Below are 19,900 nucleotides of genomic sequence, written 5' to 3'. Positions count from 1 at the left end.
GTGTTCTACTATTCAACTGGTATCTTTGAGTCAGCCGGTGTCACCCAACCCATTTACGCCACTATTGGAGCAGGAGCTGTTAACACTGTCTTTACTGTGGTATCTGTAAGTATAACATGCTGCATATATTCGGGTTTTTGTGTTTCTGTTATGTATGTTTACGGTACGGTAACTCCTTTCTCTGTCTTTGTCAGCTCTTCCTGGTCGAGAGGGTGGGACGAAGGACTTTGCATCTCGTCGGATTGGCCGGAATGGCCGTCAGTGCCCTGCTCATGACTATTGCCCTCCTGTTGGTGGGTGTCAGTTTCTATTAGTTGTCACTCAACATAACAGATATGTCATTAATTACATTAATTCATTTTCATTGCTAGTATTGATGATTATCTCCATCTCCCTCCCTCCCTCCTTCCCTCCTTCCCTCTCTTCCCTCCATCTTTCTTTCTTTATTCCTTCCTTCCTTCCCTCTCTCTCTCTCCCTCTCTGTCTGAGTAGAAGGGCTACTCATCTCTGAGCTACCTCAGCATTGGGGCAGTGTTTCTGTTTGTGGCCATGTTTGAGATGGGGCCTGGTCCTATCCCATGGTTCATAGTGGCAGAGCTCTTCTCCCAGGGTCCGCGGCCGGCCGCCATAGCCGTGGCAGGCTGCTGCAACTGGACCGCCAACTTCCTGGTGGGAGTCAGCTTCCCCAAACTGGAGGTGTGAGAGGTTTCTCTAGGTTTCCCATTAGGGGTGAATCCTAACTTCCACTTAAGTAAAAATTTCACATAGTCATACAGTGAATAATTAGAATAATTACTGACTTCCACTCTTTTTCTCTCTCTTTGTTTGTAATTCTGTAGGAGCTGTGTGGGCCTTACGTCTTCATCATCTTCATGATCTTACTCATCTTCTTCTTCATCTTCACCTTCATCAAAGTCCCAGAAACCAAGGGCAAGACCTTTGACGAGATCGCCCGCGAGTTTGGCGGAGCCCCCCTGCCCCCCACCACCTCTGTGGAAGCTCCTCCCACTAGTAGCAGCGTAACACTTCCTGCTTCGCCCATCAAGGAGAAGGTCCCATTGGTGGGGGCGGCAGCAGCAGAGGATAAGTCCATCTTAACTGCACAGGCGAGCTTGTAGAACCCTGCGTCGGGTCGAGGGTTAAATGTCAGGTGTTGGGGATCAGCAGGTTCAAAAACAGATTCAAGCTTAATTCTTTGGGAGTTCAGGTACATGGGGACGAGTGATTGAGGTGACGGGAAATACTTTTCGTGTACATGGAAAGCCACAACGCACACATATTTTGGTGGAATACGGTAGCTAGGATTTCTTTCTTTCATGTGTAATATCTTTTTTGAAGTGTTCTCAATTTATAGGTCAAAAGTAGTATTTCATTTTTTGGCCTTCTTTTACTGAGTGCATCATAATTTCAAGAGCAAAGTGGGCCTAGTCAAAACAAACAACCTCAATAGTGTTTCTGGTTAATAGTAGTTTTAACAGTGAGACTGTAGATTGGGGTCAATTGCATTGGTTTGCTTTCTTGGTTTAGAAATAGCTTTTTWAAATAACCCAATAATCCCAGAATGATCATACTTGGCATTTTTTTTCAACAGATGTATTCGTGATCAAAATGATGTGCTTTTACCCTATATTCAATGTAAGAATCCACTGATAAAGAATCACATTTGGATGGTTGATGAAGTAAGATGCCTGTTGTTTTCAATGAGAGAGAGCACATCTGTCACTTTAACTCAAGCTGCACCGTATTAACCAAATAGAAATCAATTAAAACTCCACAATAGCTAATATACTCTTTAAAAAGCGCTTTAAGGCAAATTAATCCACATAAGGAATAATTTGATAAATATTTACCTGAGGGAGTGCTTTTACAGCTAGCCTATTAGAAAAATACTTTAGGATAGCGTAGAATTGCATTTAACTATATTGACTAAGGGGACTGCAATATAGGTTTCAAATGAAAAAGGATGAAACTTTATATAAAGGATGGGTAAGTTAATAAAGATAGTTATTTTGGATATTAGATTATAATAGATTATGATATGAGAAGAGATGTTATGAACTTGGATTCGATTAGAATCAACCACAGAGCGCAAAGGACTCCAGCGATTTTCTCTGTGGTATTGAGTGCAATTTTGAATTGTTCTGCAGTGGGAGCATTCATTAAAAAAAAAAGTATATAATTGTGACGGATGTCTATTCAATGTGGAATTGAAATACCACAATGGGAGTTTAGTTGTGACCAAATGTGAGGATTTGTGCAAAATTGCTTTTTAATTACTCTATTTTGTGACCATTTGTCTGACGATTACCATGTGGAACATTTTTAAAAATAGTAATTTATTTAAAGATTTCATTGTATAGACATAGTAGATAAATGTTTATTTTTTTTGTGGTTGTGTAAATTATTTGTAGTAATTTTGCTCCAAGCACATTCACTATTTATTTTGCTTAGAAAGATGACTGGGTCATGGCTTTGTTCTGTATTAATATAATATATTGTGGATATATGATATGTGTTGCACTGGGAAAATACATTCCTTTGATGGTAGTGTTCAGTATTTGACCTCTACTCTTAGGAAAAAATGTTATTCAATGGCTGCACTCCCTCACTACTGTTAACAAGACTGCAATACTGTACTAACTGAACCATACTCAGCTACCATATGCACATTCACTTACTGTACACAGTTAGGAGAGTATTTATTTGTAAATGTGTATTTTCAGAAATAATATTTATATGTTAACTGCAGTGGTTGAATGTGTGCTTGTTCTGACTTATGGGGTGCCCATCGTCCAATGAGTGAACAACTATTTAGATTGTTTCCTAGTAATACGCTGAAGCATTGAGACACATTGCTCTATTAACTTTGTGGTTAAAGTATTATTTATGTCAAAATATACACTGGAAATAAAACCAGTTTCCATACCACTGCTCCACAACAGTTCTTCCCTCCCCCTCTTCCACTTGCCAKCCACTTGCTTAGTATACACCTTATGGTGTCCTCAGTGTGTGATGATTGTATCCTATATTGTCACAGAGATCTATTCCAATTGACTTCAGAAAACCATGTTGTTTTGAAATGGGGTTTTACCCATGCTGTTGGTATTGCTATTATGTCGATTTTTTCCCCTGGCCTGTGTTTCATGGCCTTCCGTTTGCTTTGAGTGATCGTGTTGATGAGTTCCGTGTTTCTGCTGCTTATTTGCGCCTCGTCTTCAGCCCCTTTCAGCTAATGTGTACCGTATGTGTCTGTGAACACATTCTTCCTGCTTCCAAAGTCTTGTACTCTTATTCTCCACTAGGCACCAAACAAGTCTTGGGCATTTAAGCAATGTCTATAGTCTCTGCCATAAACAATTGAAATGAAAATGTATGAAATAATCAATGTTGGTATTGAATTAAAAAATATGGTCTAATTCATATTTCAAGATCATGTGAAGTACAGAAAAGCGCACTTTTGAATCCATTTGATAATTGACTTGTATTGGGAAAGTGTATCACACAAACAGTATACATCTGGCTATGTAATGGCTTTTGAGACAATGAAACATTACAACAAACTAACAGCAATAATGCACCCTCATATGTTACATGTATTCGTTTCACTTATGTTTGTATATATGAATACAATGTTAAATAAAATATCCCACATCTAACAAACACACAGACTTTGATACCTTCTGATACTATCGTTGGCAAGTGCAAAGTCAGCGTCTTGCTTTATTAACCTAATTTACATCCACCCGGTGGCATTACAAACAGCAATTCCTGGTTGTTTGTTTGTGTACTTCATTTGGACACATTCTTTCAACATGATTGGGACTAGGTGATGCTGACAGAGACCATTTTGAGGGACAGGTTTAGAGCTTGAAGCTTCGAAGGAAAGAAAGTGGCCAAAGTACATTGTTTAACCTCGTTTTAAAATAAAAAATGTAATGGTAGCTTTACTTATAAACGCATCTTAGTTAACTAGAAGGTAAAACGGTTTCGCTCATTTTACATTTCTGGAAAATGTGTGTATGGTCACACAATTGGGGTAATCAAATTAGTTGTAGCGGATGCACAAGGCTGCTCGAATTATTATTTCATGATGCAGCTACAATGTAACAGGAAGCATCACATACATTGTCGCAATGAATGACATATTAACCGTGTAACTATTGCAGGTAGATATTACGTTGTAACTATGTTGTTGTTACACCTTTTGGCAGGCGACCTACGTGCGCCGTCATTCCATTGCGCCGGAAAACGACAAACATCAGAAGGAGGCGTTGTCCTCCACCCAAATTTATGCAAACTGTCAACAACCCAATTGAATGTACTGTAATATCGTCGTGCAAAAGGAATTGTTGCATACTGCTACGCATTGAAGTCGAGATAGAAACATAGGTGGCAATACACCAACGTCCACGGTGAGCAAGGGATTTGCAGCATACGGTGCTCATTGGTAGCTAGCTAGTTACAGTAGCTAGCTTTTCTGCTAGCACTGTCTGCAACTAGTTACTGTAGCTAGCTAGTTAACTACTGTACTAGCTAGCAGCACTCAACTTGCTTTTAATTATAGTGAAACAAGTGAGCTGCATAACATGTGGACAGCTAGCTATCTAATAATGTTTTACCTTGCACGCGACTAATAATGCACGTATTACTAGTTAGGATGTATTGAATTTATGTTGCATGACAATCAAATGTTTGCAAGCAGTCACGTGAAGGAGTGAACGGAGGAATGGCATTCTTGATTGATAGATACAATCTTGTCAACATGTAAATATAGATGTTAGTTATCCAGGCATGACAGATATATTCCACACCTTGCAGCTCCACAAAGCTGTAGTGTGAATAATATTTTACCTTCCACCAGTGACTGATAGCCAGGTCTTTTGACATTGTTTTCTAGGCAGCATTTGATTGAAAGCTTCTCTTCTTTTCTTCAGTGATGGAGACAGATGGGGACCAAAACCAGGGCTCTACCAATGGAACCACTCCATCAGGAGTGAACTCCCGCCCCTCTCCAATGAACTCCATGTCCCTGTACGAGAGACAGGCTGTGCAGGTCAGTACGTGTGGGTGTGCGTGTGCACAGGTGTGTATGCATATGAATGGGAATATTATGTATAGCCTATACCTTTTTCTGACATGGCCATCACAAATTGTACTCATAGTCACACAGGATCATCTGTAATCCTTGCCTGTAGCGTAGTTGTCTCATTATCACTGTGCAAGCGCTCGTATATCAACCTGCGGGTTATTGACAGTGCAATGTCATTACTCCCTCTCCCTGTTTTCTATCTTGTGCAACTGAAGGCCCTTCAGGCGCTGCAGAGGCAGCCCAACGCAGCGCAGTACTTCCAGCAGCTGATGCTGCAGCAACAGATCAACAGTGCCCAGCTACAAAACCTGGCTGCAGTACAACAGGTATAGAACCATCTTTATGAACCACACCTACAGTTGAAGTCGACAGTTTACATGCACTTAGGTTGGAGTTCTAAACTCATTTTTCAACCACTCCACAAATTTATTGTTAACAAACTATAGTTTTGGCAAGTCGGTTAGGACATCTACTTTGTGTATGACGCAAGTAATTTTTCCAACAATTGTTTACAGTTTATTTCACTTATAATTCACTGTATCACAATTCCAGTGGGTCAGAATTTTACATACACTAAGTTGACTGTGCCTTTAAACATCTCGGAAAATTCCAGAAAATTATGTAATGGCTTTAGAAGCTTCTGAAAGGCTAATTGACATCATTTGAGTCAATTGGAGGTGTACCTGTGGATGTATTTCAAGGCCTACCTTCAAACTCAGTCCCTCTTTCCTTGACATCATGAGAAAATCAAAAGAAATCAGCCAAGACCTCAGAAAAATTATTGTAGACCTCCACAAGTCCGGTTCATTCCCAAACGCCTGAAGGTACCAYGTTCATCTGTACAAACAATAGTATGCAAGTATAAACACCATGGGACCACGCAGCCGTCATACYGCTCAGGAAGGAGACGCGTTCTGTCTCCTATAGATGAACGTACTTTGGTGCGAAAAGTTCAAATCAATCCCAGAACAACAGCAAAGGACCTTGTGAAGATGCTTGAGGAAACGTGTACAAAAGTATCTATATCCACAGTGAAACGAGTCCTATATCGACATAACCTGAAAGGCTGCTCAGCAAGGAAGAAGCCACTGCTCCAAAACCGCCATAAAAAAGCCAGACTACAGTTTGCAACTGCACATGGGGACAAAGATCGTACTTTTTGGAGAAATGTCTTCTGGTCTGATGAAACAAAAATAGAACTGTTTGGCCATAATGACCATCGTTATGTTTGGAGTGAAAAAGGGGAGGCTTGCAAGCCGAAGAACACCATCCCAACCATGAAGCACGGGGGTGGCAGCATCATGTTGTGGGGCTGCTTTGCTGCAGGAAGGACTGGTGCACTTCACAAAATAGATGGCTTCATGAGGAAGGAAAATTATGTGGATATATTGAAGCAACATCTCAAGACATCAGTCAGGAAGTTAAAGCTTGGTTGCAAATAGGTCTTCCAATTGGGCAATGACCCCAAACATACTTCCAAAGTTGTGGCAAAATGGCTTAATTCAACGAAGTCAAGGTATTGGAGTGGCCATCACAAAGCCCTGACCTTAATCCCATAGAAAATTTGTGGGCAGAATTGAAAAAGTGTGTGCGAGCAAGGAGGCCTACAAACCTGACGCAGTTACACCAGCTCTGTCAGGAGGAATGGGCCAAAATTCACCCAACTTATTGTGGGAAGCTTGTGGAAGGCTACCTGAAACGTTTGACCCAAGTTAAACAATTTAAAGGCAATGCTACCAAATACTAATTGAGTGTATGTACACTTCTGACCCACTGGGAATGTGATGAAAAGATTTAAAGCTGAAATAAATAATTATCTACTATTATTCTGACATTTCACATTTTTGAAATAAATTGGTGATCCTAACTAACCTAGGACAGGGAATTCTTCCTRGAATTGAATGTCAGGAATTGTGAAAAACTGAGTTTAACTGTATTTGGCTATGGTGTATGTAAACTTCCGACTTCAACTGTATCAATAATGCATGCTCAGAATAGTGGACATTGGTGCTGTTTTGACATGGTCAGGTTACGGTTGGTTTGCCATTTTAAAAGGCAGAATGTTTAGGGTAGGGTGGCAGTACAATATGTTGAAACATCACCATGAGGTTTGGGACATAGTCTGTTTTTTCTGCTCTAAACTATGGCAATGGCTTTTTGCATTATTCCTTGTTGTCCCTGTTCTAGGCCACCTTTGCTGCCAGTCGCCAGTCCAGCTCTGCCACCAACAGCACCTCTCAGACCACCAGCACAACAGTCACATCTGTACGTTTACACATACATGCCTTTTTCAGAACTAGCACAGCACACAATCATTTTTATTAGATTTGATTTTACCTTTATTTAACTAGGCAAGTCAGTTAATAACAAATTATTATTTACAGTGACGGCCTACCCAAAGGCAGAAGGCCTCCTGCGGGGACGGGGGATTACAAATAAAAATATAGGACAAAACACATCCCAACAAGAGAGACACCACAACACCACATAAAGAGAGAACTAAGACAACAACATAGCATGGTAGCAACACCACATGACAACAACATGGTAGCAACACATCATGGCAGCAGCATAACATGGTACAAACATTATTGGGCACAGACAACAGCACAAAGGCAAGAAGATAGAGACAACAATACATCACGCGACGCAGCCACAACTGTCAGTGAGAGTGTCCATGACTGAGTCTTTGAATGAAGAGATGGAGATAAAACTGTCCAGTTTGAGTGTTTTTAGCAGCTTGTTCCAGTCGCTAGCTGCAGCGAACTGAAAAGAGGAGCGACCCAGGGATGTGTGTGCTTTGTGGACATTTAACAGAATGTAACTGGCAGAACGGGTGTCATTGACACAAATACAGCTTCAAATAGGGAACTCCAGTGATATTTGCGTGAAACCATCATTTTCAGTTTGGACATCTGTGACATTTTATATATTTGAGTTACTGGCACTTCCATTGTTTAATTGTCTCCAAACTAGTCAATACAGTTTGCTTTGGTTGTTCTCAAATCCACTTTTTTTCCTTTCCCTTCAGGTGAACGTAACCACTTCTGGGGGAGGGGCCATAACCAGCACCCGCGCTATAGGCCCAGGCTCTTCCGGGACATCCACCATAAGCCAATCAGTGCTGCTGGGTGGGAGTGCAGCAGGACAGGGACAGATGTATCTGAGAGTGAGAACACATGCACCATTGCCTGATTCACACTATATGGCCGACCCGAACAAAACTTTGCTGGCTCAGATAGTTTCAGCACAGTTCCAATTCCATTACAGTGGATTCATAACCAGGTCAGCACATTACAGCTTAGCTTGGTGTGGTTCGGGCTTGGCTCAGGAGTGTGAGTATTGTATCTGCTTTTGTCATTTGTTTCCATGAAAGGACTGTTTGATTGACAGTCTCTTTTGTTGTACTGTAGGTGAACCGGTCTCTGAGGGCTCCCCTCTCCTCACAACTCATCTTTATGCCTGGTAGCACAGCAACCGCTGCAATGGCAACGGTCACCCAGCAGCCACAGACTCAGCAGCAGCAACAACAGGAAGTTACACCTACTTCCTCCAGCAACCAATCAGACAATGACCAGGTATGGATCAACTTTGTATTTGTGACTGAGAGCATTGGAGTGAGTCCTGCTTTAGTGATGTAATCTAGAATAGCTTCTTCCCAGATCTGTTGTTGCTGCCTTGCCAGTTCCTGTGGTCATTACAGCACAAACAGATCTGGGACCAGTAAAAATCTATAATTTTTGTGCAGTAAAACTACATTATTACACTCTGAAATTGGTGAAACTCTTGCTTGTACTTCTCTTGCATCCCTCTCTCTGGCCTCTTCTTTCCATCAATCCTCATAAACTCATCTCCCCTTTCTCTCTGGGCCAGGTGCAGAACCTGGCTTTGCGATGTGTCGGCAGTCCCAAGGGGGTCGGGGTCAAGACTGAAACCCCAGAGAGGRGTGAAACAGGTGGGGAGTGAAATCGCAGCATACTTAGCTTTACATACCTAGCATACTTACTTACCTGTTAGTTATTCATTTCCCTCATTCTTTTCTAGCAACCTACTCCCTTATACAGTCATCTCACCAGCAGTTCAACCAGTCCACTCAGCAGTCTCCCACTAAACCAACCCAACTGCAACAGTCCCACATCAAGATTCCCACCTACATCCAGAGCTCCAATGCCAACCTCTCCTCTCTCAACCTCAAGACGGGCAACCACCACTCGAACACCCCCTCCTCACCCTCCACCTCTGTCCCACTCTCACAGCTCCTCCTTTCCGGACCCAACTTTGGCCGGGGCGGGGCTATCACCACGGTAAACTCCGCCGCCACGGCGACGCATATTCTGGTGCCGACCTCCAGTGCACCCACCCAGTCCCACAGTTACCAGATGGGTGCTGCCACCATCAAGCCCAATGTTAGTACTCAAACGCTGGTGGTTCAGCCTCTGCAGAAAAGCACTATTAACGACAAGGGAGGCCATGGGAACGGTCCCATTCCAATCCAGCCCAAAACTCAACAGGGTCTCCGTATGCCACTGCAACTGCCCTCTCGCAACCCACCTCCCATCCTCCCCGCGCCCCCCGCCAACAACCAGACTAGTGTCGCCCAGCCTCCGCCGCACATCCCAGTCCAGATAGTAGGGGCCAGGCCAAGCTCCATAGGAAACCCCCAGGCTTTGGCCTTGGTCCAGGCCCGGAACGCCTGTTCCCAGGACGGAGCTACCCTTCTAAATAGCTCCAGCAGCGCCAGCCTCCTCACCATGGTGGCCTCCATCGCATCCAGAGAGAGAGGGGGTATAGGCAAAGGGGTGGGTCTAAAGAGCCTTCAATCAGCCCAGGAAGCCCTCTCATTGGCCCACGTTTCTCACGTGCAAGCACAAGCCAATCAGAGCCCTGGGCTGAATCAAAATCAAAATTGCACCTTAGCCACCAGCATCTCCTCTCAGTCCCAGGCCGCCATCTCTCCTCCCACCCTCTCCCGTTCCTCCCTCACTCTACCCCTGCCGTTGGTTGAGGCGAGCAGTGCATCCACTGTAGTGGGTGCCAATGGAGAGTCTGTGTGTCCTCCGCCTCCCCAGGTGAGTTGTTCCTTACTGATAGCACTGATGACACTATAAATTACTGATGTTTCTAAACTACGTAGTAGTTGTCGATTCCATTTGTGAAATAATGACATTCCTCAAAGGGTAAGTCGATGAAGAGGAAATCCGAGTCAGACGCAGCCAATGAGGAAGATGGTCCCCCTCCTCCCCACCTTGTTCCTATGAGTGAACACTCCCCTGCTCTCTCCTCCTCCGCCATGGAAGCAGGTAAGGAGTCAGCTACGAATGTGCCCACTTGTCTTAAATACTTTGCCTTTCTCATTCCTCTCTTTTACGACCACTGGAAGGATAAGAGTGCAGGGAGACCATTTTCCACCATAGCCCAGCCACCAACATGTCAAATTCCCTTTGATCCATACCTATACATGATTCCAAAAACCTCACGTTTGCATAGATTTAGACACTGTGGCCAGTCAGCCTTGCTCAAATTGTTCAAAAATAAATGATAAAATCCTTTCTCTCCCCTCAACCGTCTTTTCTTAAGGCCCTGGTCCACTTTCTCCCTCYCCCTCTCCCTCTCCTTCCCCTGCCCTCTCGGTGTCCCGTATGGGGGGTGGCCAGGGGGAGAGAGCCCCCCCTCCACAGGCTGTGGTCAAACCCCACGTCCTCACCCACCTCATAGAGGGCTTCGTCATCCAGGAGGGAGCTGAACCTTTCCCTGTATGTACAGTTCACCTTAGAGTAGTTGTGGTTCTCATATACAATACAACATCCATTCATAACCTTTGGGGATATACAGTGCATTCGGAAAGTATTCAGACCCCTTTACTTTTTCTAAAAGGTATAAAATAAAATGAATGGCCTCATCAATCTACACAGAATACCCCATAATGACAAAGCGAAAACAGGTTTTTAGATTTTTTTGCAAATTTATAAAAAATTAAAAGCAGAAATACCTTATTTACATAAGTATTCAGACCCTTTGCTATGAGACTCGAAACTGAGCTCAGCTGCATCTTGTTTCCATTGGTCATCCTTGAGATGTTTCTACAACTTGATTGGTGTCCACCTGTAGTAAATTAAATTGATTGGACATGATTTGTAAAGGCATACACCTGTCTATATAAGGTCCCACAGTTGACAGTGCATGTCAGAGCAAAACACCAAGCCATGAGGTCGAAGGAATTGTCTGTAGATCTCGGAGACAGGATTGTGTCGAGGCACAGATCTGGGGAAGGGTACCAAAACATTTCTGCAGCATTGAAGGTCCCCAAGAACACAGTGGACTCTTCCTAGAGCTGGCCGCCCGGCCAAACTGAGCAATCGGGGGAGAAGGGCCTTGGTCAGGGAGGTGACCAAGAACCCGATGGTCACTCTGACAGAGCTCCAGAGTTCCTCTGTGGCGATGGGAGAACCTTCCAGAAGGACAATCATCTATGCAGAAATCAGGCCTTTATGGTAGAGTGGCCAGGCTGAAGCCACTCCTCAGKAAAAGGCACAGCCCGCTTGGAGTTTGTCAAAAGGCACCTAAAGGACTCTGGTCTGATGAAACCAAGATTGAACTCTTTGGCCTGAATGCCAAGCGTCACGTYTGGAGGAAACCTAGCACCATCCTTACGGTAAAGCATGGTGGTGGCAGCATCATGCTTTGGGCATCTTTTTCAGCGGCAGGGACTGGGAAACTAGTCAGGGTCGAGGGAAAGATGAACAAAGCAAAGTACTGAGAGATGGTTGATGAAAACCTTCTCCAGAGCGTGCAGGACCTCAGACTGGGGCAAAGGTTCACCTTCCAACAGGACCACGACCCTAAGCACACAGCCAAGACAACGCAGGAGTGGCTTTGGGACAAGTCTCTGAATGTCCTTGTGTGGCCCAGCCAGAGCCCGGACTTGAACCTAAWCGAACATCTCTAGAGAGACCTGAAAATAGCTGTGCAGCGACGTTCCCGATCCATCTTGACAGATCTTGAGCTGATCTGCAGAGAAGAATGGGAGAAACTCCCCAAATACAGGTTTGCCAAGCTTGTAGCGTCATACCCAAGAGGACGAAAGGCTGTAATTGCTGCCAAAGRTGCTTCAACAAAGTACGGAGTAAAGGGTCTGAATACTTATGTAAATGTAATATTTCCGTTTTGTATTTTTTATAAATTTGCAAAAATCTAAAAACATGTTTTTGCTTTGTCATTATGGGGTATYGTGTGTAGATCAGTGGTGTAAAGTGCTTAAGTAAAAATACTTTAAAGTACTACTTAAGTAGTTTTTTGGGGTAYCTGTACTTACCTTTACTATTTATATTTTTGACAACTTTTACATTTACTTCACTACATTCCTGAAGAAAATAATGTACTTTTTACTCCATACATTTCACCTGACACCCAAAAGTACTCGTTACATTTTGAATGCTTAGCAGGACAGGAAAATKGTCAAATTCACCCACTTATCAAGACAGCACAGGGTACTCCCTTCTGCCTCTGATCTGGCGGGCTCACTAAACACAAATGCATCTTTTATAAATGATGTCTGAGTGTTGGAGCCCCTGGCTATCCMTACATTTAAAAAACAAGAAAATGGTGCCACCTGCTTTACTTAATAGAAGGAATAGGAAATKATTTATACTTTTACTTTTGATACTTAAGTATATTTTAGCAATTACATTTACTTTTGATACTTAAGTATATTTATAACCAAATACTTTTAGACTTTTACTCAAGTAGTATTTTACTGGGTGACCTTCACTTTTACTGGAGTCATTTTCTATTAAGGTATCTATACTTTTACTCAAGTATRACAATTGGGTACTTTTTCCACCACTGGTGTAGATTGACGAGGAACAAACGTTTTAATCCATTTTAGACTAAGGCTGTAATGTTACAAAATGTAGAAAAWTTCAAGGGGTCTGAATACTTTCTGAATGCGCTGTACTGATGTAAATAATGACATGTACTGTAGATCAAAGCAATATTATCAATAATTCCCTTTAATCAGTAATGTTGTACACAACACATTTTGTTCCTGTATTTTGATTGACAGGTGAGTGGGCCAGTGAAAGAGCCAGCYGGAGAAGATTTGGCCATGGACAATCCAGACGCCAGTCAGCCTGAGACTGTGAATACAGCTACAGGTTAGGCTCAGACCATAGTCCAAGTCACGTTTCCATCAATGCCACTGGTTTGACTACAAACTATAATTCATGTAGTTCTTTAAACCCCCCTTTTCCTGTTCTCTCTTCCCAGTGCTGAAGTGTGAGTACTGCAAAAGCTTCGCCCCAGCGAGACAGTTTAGAGGGACCAAGCGCTTCTGCTCCTTGACCTGTTCCAAGAGGTACAGTCATAATATAGTACAAAGTCACTGCAGTGTTCTGTGTCTACTATATGTCTCCSATGTTTCATGAGCTGAAATAAAAGATCCCAGAAATGTTTCATACTCACAAAAAGCTTATTTCTCTCAAATTGTGKGCACAAATTTGTTTACATCYCTGTTAGTGAGCATTTCTCCTTTGCCAAGATAATCCATCCACCTGACAGGTGTGGCATATCAAGACGCTGATTAAACAGCATGATCATTACACAGGTRCATCTTGTGCTGAGAACAATTAAAGGCCACTCTTTAATGTGGAGTTTTGTCACACACCACAATGCCATAGCTGTCAAAATGTTGAGGGAGCTGCGTAATTGTTATGCTGACTGCAGGAATGTCCACCAGAGCTGTTGCCAGAGAATTGAATGTTCATTTCTTTACCATAAGCCGCCTCCAACGTCGTTTTAGAGAATTTGGCAGTACGTCTAACCGGCCTCTCAACTGCAGACCAAGTGTAACAAAGCCAGCCCAGGACCTCCACATCCGTCTTCTTTACCTGCGGGATCATCTTAGACCAATCTCCCGGACAGCTGATGAAACTGAGGAGTATTTATGTCTGTAATAATGCCCTTTTGTGGGGAAAAACCCGTTCTGATTGGCTGGGCCTGACTCCGCAGTGGGTAGGCCTGGCTCCCAAGTGGGTGGGCCTATGCCCTCCCAGGCCCACCCATGGCTGCGCCCCTGCCCAGTCATGTGAAATCCATAGATTAGGGCCTAATGAATGTATTTCAATTGACTGATTTCMTTATATGAATTGTAACTCAGTAAAATTGTTGCATGTTGTGTTTATAGTTTTGTTCRGTATATATGTCAGTATACATTGAGTGTACAAAACATTAGGAACACCTTACTAATATTGAGTTGCACCCCCTTTTGCCCTCAGAACAGTCTCAATTCGCCGGGGCATGGACTCTACAAGGTGTCGAAAGTGTTCCACAGGGATACTGGCCCGTGTTGACTCCAATGCTTCCCACAGTTGTGTCAAGTTGTCTGGATGTCGTTTGGTTGGTGGACCATTCTTGATACACACGGGAAACTGTTGAGTGTGAGAAACCCAGCAGCGTTACAGTTCTTGACACACTCAAACTGGTGCGCCTGGCACCTACTACCATACCCAGTTCAAAGGCACTTAAATCTTTTGTCTTGCCAATTCACCTTCTGAATGGCACACATACACAATCCATGTCTCAGTTGTCTCAAGGCTTCAAAATCATTCAATAAGGGATCATAGCTTTCACCTGGATTCACCTGGTCAATCTGTGTCATGGAAAGAGCAGGTGTTCTTAATGTTTTGAACACTCAGTGTATGCCTGCTATATGTCTCCCTGTTGCTCTAGGTATAACGTGAGCTGCAGCCAGCACTTCCGCCTGCGACAGGGGCTTCACCTCACCCACTCTGACGAGGACGGAGTCCTGAGGAGGAGGGTTCCCCACAGGACCAGCTCCGAGATCGCCAGTGCCAAAATAGCCGGGAGACCCTTACCAGTCAAGGTAATGGTCAGTTCATCATTGATAGTTGTACACTTGTTTTTGAGCTGGCATGGATGACTGAAGAGCAATATTCCCTCCAATTTTTTGTGAACATTCTCTGCATTTTCCTGCTCGYGTTTACTGTGAACACTGAGGCTGTAMCYGCTTTAAGTTAGTTTTAACAGGTTACAATGGAGAAAATGCATCCCATAACATTTTAACATGGAAATAGCTGTTCTATCATTCAGCCTATAGTAGCAGCCAATGTATAGTGTTCAATGTAGGCCTACAATCCATGAGACTTTAGAAAAAAACATGCAAGGCTTGACATTAACCTGTTTATCCACTTGTCCTTGAGACAAGAAGGTGACTGAAAATGCTGTTGTGTGTTTAATGCAAAAACCATTTTACAAAATAAAATGCATTATTATTATCATACCATTATTACAGAGAATCAGACAAATTATGCTACCCTCTGCCTATTGGCTACTTAGCTTATTCAAGCCTGTCTCAAAATACAACACTGTCCCTTTAAGACAAAAAAAAAGCTCATTACCTGACTCGCTTTTCAAAGATGTCTAGAAATGTACACGTTTTGTGATCTTGTAAGAAGCAACCACTCCCCTATTGCTGACTACAAATGATCTGTAACTGGGCTAACGACTCACTAACTAGCAAAGGATATGAACATGCATGGCTACATGTGCTTTGATCAAGCTCATCTACTCACAACCGCTCATGCTGTAAACACAGTCCAGTTCAAAGTAAATGGCACAGATCCATATATGGCAATGGTCTATTTGCATATAGGCCTACTGCAGCTCTGATAGTTTATGCCTCACCGGTCTGTGTACAGTACGGACTGAGTAGTGAGTGTCAATGCAATAGACTGCTACTCGGATGCGTTATGCCTACAACAAAATATCTTGCATAGTTTGTTTTGTTTCGGTATGTTGCATTGAAAGTGTCTAATGTTGCGTTGATTTGATCACATTTTCCACAGTAAAGGGAAACATTGATAGTGTTAACAGGGAAAACTAGAACAGTGGTCACCAACATTTTCTGAGTAAGATCACTTTCTGAGTCAAAATGCAAGCCGAGATCTACTACTCAGATTTTTTTTTACATGACTTAAAAAACATAAGCCTATGCAACATGAACATATTAAAAACAGTTCTGTAGCAATGAGGTTTGTGCAGTAAGCTATAGGCCCAATACATTATCACCGCATATTGGCTTTGCTTGAATTGCCCTGCCAATGCATTGTTGTTCAAAATTTGAGGTAGGCTATATGATCACACCGGTAATAGATCTGTTGTTGTATTACTTGTGAAGCACAGCTGAGTGAGCATACATAAATAATTTGCTTTTTATTTTTATTTTACTGGGCTGATGGTCAGTCTCAGCGGAGGGAGAGAGCAGCAGACTGAGGGTCCGCCTCTCAAAATCCCTCCGCTCTCCCTTTCCTCCACTGACACGGTCTTCCAGCTGATGGCCTCATGCACACATTCATGTTGTTACTCCTATGAATAGAAGAAAGTGAAATATTCCTCGATATTAAAAAAGACTCAAGCCGCTAATAATAACAACAACACAAGCCTATAGATACACTTTCCTACTCGTTCATTACTGCTGCAGTGCTTGTTGTAGCGCTGAGTGGAAATAGGAAGAACTTGCATTTTATGGCTTATTAATTAAAGTGTTGAATACAAAGTGTTGACAGAGCTGAGTAAGAACTTAAACATGAATTCAGTCATAATAACAGCAGACACGGTCTTCTGAGCCATACCTTTTGGCCAGCGGTAGGCCTATGGTGCACTTGATTTTCTCTCTGAGCCCGCTGGGAAGGCAGAGTTTGTAACTTCAGACACATGAAATGGTTCCAAATGGCAACAGTTGGCCTACCCGGCGCGCAAGGCAGCAGAATCGGGTGCACCTACTGCCAACAGCCCGAGACTAATTAAGAAAAATAGGAACACAAGGCTTTATCATTGGGTTCTTTACAGAAAAGTTTGACGATCGACTAGGAATGCCTTGGAGATTGACCAGTCGATTGCGACCAGTTGGTGACCACTGCTCTAGAAAGGTTAATCTCGTGCTTCTCTCTGTGGGCTGATATTTCTGCGTGGCAGGGGAGGCACAGTTTAGGGGGAACAGTGCTGAAGAGACACGGCCATCCAGTGACTACCTTGTTGCACAAACACCTCTCATACACTTCTGGTTCATTGTCTACAGTGCCGCTCCGAGTCCAGCCGTTCGGATGACGTCTCCAGTTGCGAGGAGGAAGAGGACGACCCCATGTCCTTCTCCCCGGCCTCTTCCTCTTCCTGCCACCAGCCTCCCCCCACACTCCGATTGGAGGGCTCGGCGGCGCCACACTTCCTGCCCGGCAGCCCTGCCCAGTGGAGTGTGGAGGAAGTGTCTCAGTTCATATCATCTCTGCAAGGTTGGTACCACAGAGATGAGCTATATACTGTAGACACCATTGGTTGATACAGTTCAGAAGGACATGCATGGTCATGCAACATTTTGAAATCTTTAAAACAGTTATCGTACCTGTTTTTTTGTGTTTTTTTTAATCCCAGTGTTATTCTATGATAATTCGATTGCTATTGTATTTTCACCGTTGTAAATGCTATTCATGTTATTGTCTTGCTTACTGTCTCCCCCCCTTTCTCTCTCTCTCTCTCTCTCTCTTGCCCTCTCTTACTCCCAACCTCCCTCTTTCTCTCCGTCTCTCCTCCTTTTCTCCTCTCGCAGACTGTGAGGAGCTGGCATCCCATTTCCTGTCCCAGGAGATTGATGGACAGGCTCTGCTGCTGCTCAGAGAGGAGCATCTCATGTCCACCATGAACATCAAGCTCGGTCCCGCCCTCAAGATCTGTGCCCACATCAACAACCTGAAAGACTGAGAGGAAGGATGAAAGGAGCAAAAGGAGGGATTCTGAAATACTCCCCCAAAATAAAAGGAGAGAAAGAAGGGATGGAGAAAGAGAGAGAAGATGTGACAATATGGCCATTGAAAGACTTTTTAGCTGTGTTAAGTGTTAATTTTATTATACACTATTTGTATAAAAGTATGTGGACATCACTTCAAATCTAGTTGATTTGGCTATTTCAGCCACACCCGTTGCTGACAGGTGTATAAAATCGAGTACACAGCCATGCAATCTCCATAAACTAACATTGTCAGTGGAATGGCCTTACTGAAGAGCTCAGTTACTTTCAACATGGCATAGGATGCCACCTTTCCAACAAGTCAGTTTGTCAAATTTCTGCCCTGCTAGAGCTGCCCCTGTTTCAGCATGACAATGCCCTTGCACAAAGCAAGGTCCATACAGAAATGGTTTGTCGAGATCGGTGTGGAAGAACTTGACTGGCCTGCAAAGAGCTCTGATCTCAACCCCATCGAAAACCTTTGGGATGAATTGGAATGCCGACTGCGAGCCAGGCCTAATCACCCAAAATCAGTGCCCGACCTCACTAATGCTCTTGTAGCTGAATGGAAGCAAGTCCCAGCAGCAATGTTCCAACATCTAGTGGAAATTCTTCCTTGAAGACTTGAGGCTATTATAGCAGCAAAGGGAGGACCAACTCCATATTAATGCCCATGATTTTGGAATGAGATGTTCGACGAGCAGTGTCCGCATACTTTTGTCCGTGTAGTGTATTTTGTCAAAACAAACATAGAATGAAAGTGGAAAAGATGAGGTTTCTACCCACAAGACGTGGACCTTCAATGTAGAGTATTATGTTACATTATGTGAGTGAGTGAGCAAACCCTATATATGTGTGTAATGTTTGCCTATATATTTAAATATACCTTTGTTGGCTGGACTGCCTTTGTTTACGCTGTAGAGAATCATTGCGTTATCTCTGTGCAAATTGTGGCCTTTTTTAAGTAGTTTCAACGAGCTAAAATAGAACTAGAACGGAGTCGTCCGTAAAAAATCAATAACGTGTTTCATATCATTCCTTATTTTTACGAGCAGTTATGTATGGTAAGGTCATGTAAAGCAATGGACCATTGCCTTTGTCCAACCATTACTGGGGAGTAGCAAATATATTGGCCTAAGGATCCTTGACAAATAGAGGGTGACATTTTCTGTCTGCTGAAGTTAGAAAAAAAATGTACAATTGGTGCACAGGATTTATATTTTAAAAAACGTCCTTTTTACAATGTACGTGAGGTGGCAGCAATAATCTATGAGGATTTGAAGTACTGGTACACCTGATCCAAGTTATACCGTCCCATTGGCTACTGTAGTTTTCCAAACGTGTTTCAGATTATATCCCCTCCTGTCTATTTGAAATGTTTGTGTTTTTGTCAAATCTTTGCAGTTTTACACACAGCATGAGCTATWTACAGTAGTGGACAGAACATGTCACCAAGGTCGTGTTCATTAGGCATCAAACGGACAAAAACTGACTTAAACAGGGAGGGACTGTTCCTCTCTAGGTTTCTTCCTAGGTTTTGGCCTTTCTAGGGAGTTTTTCCTAGCCACCGTGCTTCTACACCTGCATTGCTTGCTGTTTGGGGTTTTAGGCTGGGTTTCTGTACAGCACTTTGAGATATCAGCTGATGTAAGAAGGGCTATATAAATACATTTGATTTGATTTGATTTGACGACCTGGACTTGTCCAATAAGAAACACTAATGTTCTCGCTGCTTGCCCTAATGAACATGACCCTGGATTGTGGTCTTCCTCATAGCTTTCCTCATAACTTCTACCTATCCTAAGGCTTTTGTTACAGAAGCAGTGACTGTGGCTATTATGAATAATCAATCATCTTATGATTAGGTGCTCTGCTAATTGTGTGTTTACGTTTTAAGATTGGAGAAGGCGAGGTCAATATCATGCAAAAAAATAAACAAACTACTAGGACAAAATGGAGGAGTGCTTTTATTTTGAAACTGATTTGATGAGTGTTGTGTAGACTGATCGTTTATT

At 43.0% G+C, this 19,900-nt stretch overlaps 2 protein-coding genes across 2 annotated transcripts in view; both read left to right on the top strand.

Moving 5' to 3' along the window:
- Positions 1–3,644, top strand: part of LOC111954724 (solute carrier family 2, facilitated glucose transporter member 1-like) — a 20,104-nt gene extending 16,460 nt beyond the window's left edge. The window contains exons 10-11 of the mRNA XM_023974613.1: positions 493–696; positions 840–3,644. Coding sequence (XP_023830381.1) covers positions 493–696; positions 840–1,118 — 483 coding nt within the window. The 3' untranslated portion in view covers positions 1,119–3,644. The remainder of the gene's footprint in view (positions 1–492; positions 697–839) is intronic.
- Positions 3,645–4,249: 605 nt separating this feature from the next.
- Positions 4,250–19,837, top strand: LOC111955340 (polyhomeotic-like protein 1). Its single transcript, XM_023975553.2, has 15 exons — positions 4,250–4,412; positions 4,935–5,053; positions 5,305–5,415; positions 7,277–7,354; positions 8,121–8,258; positions 8,503–8,667; positions 8,963–9,044; positions 9,134–10,158; positions 10,266–10,389; positions 10,667–10,842; positions 13,152–13,242; positions 13,355–13,442; positions 14,816–14,969; positions 17,184–17,394; positions 17,709–19,837. The coding sequence occupies exons 2-15, from the start codon at positions 4,937–4,939 to the stop codon at positions 17,858–17,860; spliced, it is 2,712 nt and encodes a 903-aa protein (XP_023831321.1). The 5' UTR covers positions 4,250–4,412; positions 4,935–4,936; the 3' UTR covers positions 17,861–19,837.
- The last annotated feature ends 63 nt before the right edge of the window (positions 19,838–19,900 follow it).

Source organism: Salvelinus sp. IW2-2015, linkage group LG30 (genome assembly GCF_002910315.2).
Source record: "Salvelinus sp. IW2-2015 linkage group LG30, ASM291031v2, whole genome shotgun sequence".
Taxonomy (NCBI): Eukaryota; Metazoa; Chordata; class Actinopteri; order Salmoniformes; family Salmonidae; genus Salvelinus; species Salvelinus sp. IW2-2015.
Note: the sequence above shows the minus strand (reverse complement) of the source record. Positions and strands in the feature narration are given on the sequence as shown.